General features: G+C 31.9%; 1 protein-coding gene across 1 annotated transcript; it reads right to left on the bottom strand.

The window, feature by feature from the left end:
- Window positions 1-4,347: 4,347 nt before the first annotated feature.
- LOC106642181 (somatostatin receptor type 2-like) lies at window positions 4,348-6,046 on the bottom strand. The gene is made up of 2 exons (XM_014356885.3): window positions 4,452-6,046; window positions 4,348-4,368 (listed from the first exon to the last, which is right to left on the bottom strand). The coding sequence occupies exon 1, from the start codon at window positions 5,872-5,874 to the stop codon at window positions 4,615-4,617; it is 1,260 nt and encodes a 419-aa protein (XP_014212371.3). The 5' UTR covers window positions 5,875-6,046; the 3' UTR covers window positions 4,348-4,368; window positions 4,452-4,614.
- Window positions 6,047-6,880: the final 834 nt, after the last annotated feature.

Raw genomic sequence — 6,880 nt, 5'->3', positions numbered from 1 at the left:
AACATTCTCTGACATATCCATCCGCTCGCAGGGGAGAAGCAACTTTAAAAAAATTATATTTTGCTTACATCAGAATGGATAACTTTTTTATGTCAGACATAATAATATATGAAAAACGAGATTCACGGTTTGTATTCATCGAGATGTCCTTATACTTACGTACACGTTTGCTATTAAATAGATGAAACTCATTTTATACTGTTCATATCGTCTAGTTTACCGTTTGAAAAAGTAATATTATAAAGTAAAAGATAAATGTTTTTGGCCCGTTGCACAAAAAATGATCATAAAACGTGAATGCTTTTAATCTTTTGAGATCCTTACTTGTTCTGTTGCAATTTGACATGGCTTTGTAGTATCCATGAACATAGCGATAAAGAACTGCTGTAGCATGGCTGTAAAAAAAAGTTTATACGTCTATCAGTCAACCTTGCTTGATGTTGCAAAGACGTATTTCTTCGTTGAAGATTTACCTGCAGCGTGACTTTCACCCACTATGTTACATCAACTTTGTTTCAGCAGAAATGAACTGTTCTTCCATATTCTTTTTGTTTTTATTCTATTTTTTTTTTTTAAAGATGTTCAATTAACATTGACAAAGTTTAAGATTTAATAATATTGATTTTGTTTAAAAATGTTGTTGTTACAAAGATAAATTATTTAATTAAAAGCTATTCGTACACCTAGTCAAGAGATTCAATGCAAAAGTATATGTTACCACTTAAAAATTTTTGAGTAGACAAATCTAAAAAAGTTTACAACATTAAAGTAAAGTTGGAAACAGAATTCTTTTGCAATAACAGACTCTTAATAATAAAAAAAGGGAATGAAGCAAACGAATGCCAGAGTAAATATTTTCTGGACGTGTAATTTCTCATCCATTATAAAGTTTTCCTTTGAAATGTTGTCAGCTATGCATGATATGGTTAATTAGGCGAGATAAAAGCAGTTCGCAGATCCTAATTCATCCAGATCGTGCTGACTCTTTCGCCACTACAATTTTTAATTATAAATATATTAAAATAATTAAGTACAGACATTTGAATTCAAACAGATAAACTTGAAAAGTACTGAGATCAAAATTTGATTTTTCATACTGAAAAAAATGTAAAAAACACCCATTTTCTGCACACTATTACAAAAAAATTGTTCACGCTTTATTCTCATGTACGTTGTTGGAAAATTATTAGTGGTAAAATAATACATGAGTAGCCTTTTATCAAATAAATTGTCACATAAAGTATTATCATTTAAAATATGATGATCACAACGTCTGTATTTAATGTATATTAATGTACTAGCGTCCCCCTGTCTCAGCTTCGCCCAAGACTTACTAAATGGAACACCGTCATGTGTTAACATGTAATGTGAAATGTTTTCAGTTAGAAATTTTACATCTATTCCTGACACTTCTCAGAACAAAAATCTTCTTATTAAAAATATATTTGTTCGGAATCCATACAGTTTATTTGGTCAAATAATAAGTTGTAAAAAATACCAAAAAATGTGATTATGCTCAAAAGTACCGTGCATTCCTTATGCCATAAAATAATCGTTGGCCCTAAAGGGCCGTTGATTTGCAATTTTTCCGCATAATCTAAAAAAAGGGCTATTTTTTAAAGCTGTAAAACACTTAAAACTCCTAAAATGTATATACTAAAAAAAAATTCTTTTCTCTCATCACACAACTTTATCATCAGAGCAACAAAGTCCTGGAGCATCGATTCTACATTTTTTATCGCCACAAAAATACAAATTCATATTCTACATACTTAAAAATCTGAAAGATTTAAGAAATTACTTTGTGGGTACTAATTAAAAAGCAGATCTCTCACTCAATGGATTATTTATTAGTCTACCCCTGCTGTTTCAAGCTCAACAAATGTTCTGCGTCAGTTTATTAACACCTGAAATTGTATTCATTAGATGCATAAAACGTTTTTCTTTTAACTTGCTCTCTTGCGACATTTGGTACGGTCAAGACTTTTGTAAGCAGGGGCAGACTAATAAATAATCCATTGCGCGAGAGATCTGCTCTTTAATTAGTACCCGCACAGTAATCTCTTAAATATTTCCGATTTTTTCATGTATTCCAGAATATTCTAGGGCCAACGATTATTTTATGGCATAAGGAATGCACGGTACTTTTGAGCATAATTAAATTTTTTTAAATTTTTACAGCTTATTATTTCACCAAATAAACTGTATGAATTGCGAACAAACATATTTTTAATAAGAAGATTTTTGTTCTGAGATGTGTCAGGAATAGCTGTAAAATTTCTAACTGAAAACATTTCACATTACATGTTAACACATGACGGTGTTCCATTTAGTAAGTCTTGGGCGAAGCCGAGACGGGGGGCCGCTAGTACTTTTATATTTATACTTGAGAATTTATCCTGCCTTACAAAATTTTTCTATTTTGCAATAATCATTTACTGACGTGCTTGTAACAGTGATTTATATATTATGTTCGTGCTAATTTGACTTTGTTTACGTATATTTTCTGTTTTGTATTTCTGAGGAGAGACTTTTACAAAAGAAACTACACAAAATTTTATTTTACAATTATAATTCTGAAATAAATAAAATGATAATAAATAATTGACAACGCTTTCTGAACAGAAAATATTTTTTATTAGAGTTTTGGTTTGTTTTCTTAAAAATTAAAGTAATAGTTTCAACGTCGGTATAGGAAATAATAAACACAACATGTTTATTATTCAAAAATCTCCACACTTTTATTCATGCAAAAACATAAACAGTGTAGTGAAGCAGCTGTTACGTGTCTATGTTTTTACATAAATCAAAGTGTAAGGGTTTTTGAATAATAAACGTCAAGTAGTTGTTATTATTTCTCATACCATTATTTGAAAATAAATCTTCATCAAGTAGAGACCACAACAAACAAATAATAGCTTATTTACATTGTTATGAATAGCAAAGCGAAACTTGGTACAGTTAATAGATTTGAAATCGGCACCAGGAAATAAAGTGCTATGACTAACTATAGTTCATATCGTGTTTATTAATCCCTAAAGTATATGGAGTAAAAGCGAATAGGAGAAAAGTCCATCGTAATTAAAAAATTTATGTTGTACGATCAAATTTTATAATATTTACAATACAATCATGTATTTTATTGATAACATCAAATACTGTCACATTTTTTTTCTCTTATCAAATTTAGTTTTATTATGTAAAAAACTTATAACAATATTGTATTATTTCATTTAAGTATCCAACGTCATAAAATAAAGTAATCAAGACACTTTATTAAGTTCTATTTAGGTCAATAATAGAAAAAAAAAAAAAAAAGAATTGTTACAACATTACGAAATAGCAATTAACAAAATCATCTTTGTTTAAAAAATAATTACAAATAAAACTTTTATAAGATATATTTCTTTGAAGTTCCTATTTTTAAGGTTTTTATTTAACTTCAAATATTTATTAGGAGAACATCTATTGCCACTAGCGTATTTGCAACAAAGATTTCATCGCCTCAGGTCACATTCGTCACTTAATGTTACTAAAATTTTGTCTCCTTTTATTGATTGACTGTATAATGTAAGTCTTTTTTTGTCATAATGACATCAATGCTAATTGACGTATTCATTCTCATTACTTAGAAAAACAAAGACTGTGCAAAATTACGTGGGATTGGAATCTGATTAGATTAACATTTTTTCTTTACTGAATTCCTCAATCACAAAGTTTATGATTTTTCTAAAAATGTGGTAGAAAAAAACTCTTACTAAGATAGTCAATGCCCAGATTTATAGAGACAAACTTTAATTTTTTAAGAGAATAGTTGGTAATGAATTGCAATAAGTAACTATTAAACGTTTTGGTTACTGATTTTGTTAAACCTCCAGCTGTTTTAAGAAAAGAAGATAACGACTCTTTAAAAACTTGACGTATATACCTCACTAAGTATTTAAACCACAGAGAACAAAAATTGAAAGACAATAATACACATTTATAATATTTTAACGTGTTGTTTTCTATAATATCATTGGTATTACACTCGTACATGTCAATATATTTTCTTATTAGGTTACGCGTTTTATAGATTTTCTATATGATTTGTTGCCTTTTTTCTACTATATTTCCCTCACAAAAATTACGGTTTTCATACAGCACATCAACGTTCTTTACGATTATGATGAAATTACTTATAAAAAAAGTTTGCTTATTTTATTCACTTAATTCACAAAAATCATTATCAATACTTCAATTACGAGCTTGGCCAATAGTCACAATACTTTTAGGTACAGACGTTATACTCGGTATATTCTTGAAACATTTGAATGCAAGTTATTTTTGTCTCATTTTTCAAAATCTTTTTTTTTTAATTCACCAAATCTAAGAAAAATTCAAATTTTGGTGTCATAAAAATGTTCTCATTTACAGCACGAAAACTATGAAGCCCATGATTTTTTACTTACGGGCGCTTCTTTTACGACATTTGAGCTTAGTCACTGTAACACGTAGACCTATAAAAGTTGATAAAGTTTGATTGTTAACTACACGGTTATTGTGTTGTTGACAGTGCCATAAAGTACCTTCAAGGGATGTTCATTACACCACCCTAAGTGTGCATATTTATTTTTACACTTCCGTCTGCTCATTAAGTTGATTTTTTACCTCACTTTTAACCTGATACTGACTTGAAAAATCCTTCACTTCACTTACATCAGTAATGTTGGACCGAGATGTCATTGTTAATGTCGTCGTTGAGGTCTTGCGAACCAAAAGTCCCAGTTCATTTTCTTTATTTTCATCTTCATCTTCATTTTTTGAAGTACCTGATACTATGAGCTCATTATTTTGGATTTGTTTAACACTGGCTTTAGTCTTACGCGGAAATACACTATTCTGCATGTGTAAAGTAGCGTTAATGTCCCGTCCTGTTATGCAGGTGCAAGCTTTAAGAAAACTTTTCTTGAAATTTTCGCTAAGAAAAGCATAAAGTATTGGATTTATTGCGCTATTAGAGTAGCTAAGAAAACCAGCCAATAAAAAAATAGTAATACTAATATGAGATTGGCATTGATTTGGCTCTGTATAAATTAATGCCATTTGAGTAAACCAATATGGTGACCAACAAATGAAGAATACAGCTATGACAGTGAGCACTAGTTTCGTGACTTTGCGATGAGACTTTTTCTTCTCCTTTGACTTGTTTTTTGGGCCCACTGTCCTTAATTTTCTGGTTACCAAAAAATAAAAGATTGAAATAAGGGTGGAGGGTGCAGCAAAACCTAGAAAAAAACTGTACAGAGTAAAGGTTTTCTGTCCTCCCTGGTCATCAGGCCAGTATATGTTACAACTCATTTGGCCCTTTTGAGTTTCCATTTCGTTTGCGTACATGTAAATGGGTATCATAAAAACAGCGCTAAGTGTCCATGCCGAAATTGACACTATTTTAGCAATAAATGGTGTCCGGTGTTTTGTAGAAGAGATCGGATGGCATACAGCAATGTACCGATCAGCGCTCATGATTAATAGAAATATACTACTCGTGAACTGGTTAATGCTGGTCGTTGTCATGTAAACTTTACACATGATTTTACCAAATGCCCAAACCTTGAGACTCATGGTTGTAACCAGAAATGGTATGCCAATCAAGAAGCACTCGTCAGCCAGGGCCAGGTTAAGGATGTAGATATTCGTAACTGTTTGCATTTTGGAAAAGCGTAATACCACGTAGATGACCAAAGTATTACCCAGTAGACCAACCACACAAATGATTGTGTAAAGGACCTGATGTAGTAACGAGAATATTGGCATGTTAACATCGCAGTCAAGCTGAAACGATGTGTCGGGGTAAGTATCATTTGCAGAAAAGTTGTATAAATTTTTCGACATATCTTCATTATGGTGGTACTTCTTGTTTTACTTTATTATGAACGGTTCATGAGGCCCTCTAGTGGAGACAGTTAATCTTCAAGTTTTATCCAACTAACATTTCTGGCAGATAACCTTCAAATAATTTCAAGTACGGTTTTATGTTTTCATTTTTAATGGTTATTAGCATAAAGCATTTTGAGAGTCCAAAAAATTAAGCTGGAGGCTAATTGTGCATCGCAATACTTGCATCATATTTGAATGTATGTGTGCTGAAGTATACCTCTTTCAGTATACCTCGGTACCGTTGAAGAGAAATGCAAATGAAGGATTGTTGCATTGTTGTCATCTGGAACATAACAAAAAAATTGTAATTAATAATGTTAGCTGATACATTACATATTACATACTTAATGTGTTTTTTATTGTTCATGACTACTTCAAAATCATTTTATAACTTTAGTACCCAAATAGTCAAAAACAACGTAGAGAAGAAAAAAATAATTGGGTTTCGTGTACTTTTGACAGATTTCTGTTTTAGTTTAGGAAAGTTATGCTTTCTCCAAAAAATAGCAACTATGGTAACTTTCGCTGAATCTTAAGGGAGTTGGGTGACGCCCCTGGGGGGCATTAAGGGAAGCACGTATATGTACCCATAAGGCACCGTGATGAAATCTGCTGTTCTAATCAAGCCCAAAAAGCCGTGGCTACATAGACGCGTCCGACCGCGTCTGACTGCGTCCGCTCGTGTCCGTACGCGTTTGACGTCCGTCAGAATGGTGCCTATAGTTCTTCACTGCCAACGTGCAAACCTTAAAAAAACTACAAAAAAGTGTAAATATACGGGATACGTTCGGGAGTTAGTTCATTTGAAGTTGGCAGCAAAGAACTAGGCACGGATTTTCACGGACGTCAAACGCGTGCGGACGCGAGTGGACGCGTCTATGTAGCTGCGGCCAAAAACGTCTGCTCTCTTGATTACGGAAAATGCATTTGTGTTTAAATTGCCAGTCCTCATTAGTGTATT

The sequence above is a fragment of the Copidosoma floridanum genome, unplaced genomic scaffold (genome assembly GCF_036245765.1).
Source record: "Copidosoma floridanum isolate Cflo_tuat_1 unplaced genomic scaffold, Cflo_Japanese_pri ptg000040l, whole genome shotgun sequence".
Lineage (NCBI taxonomy): Eukaryota > Metazoa > Arthropoda > Insecta > Hymenoptera > Encyrtidae > Copidosoma > Copidosoma floridanum.
The sequence above is the reverse complement of the archived record's forward strand: the minus strand, read 5'-3'. Positions and strand labels throughout refer to the sequence as shown.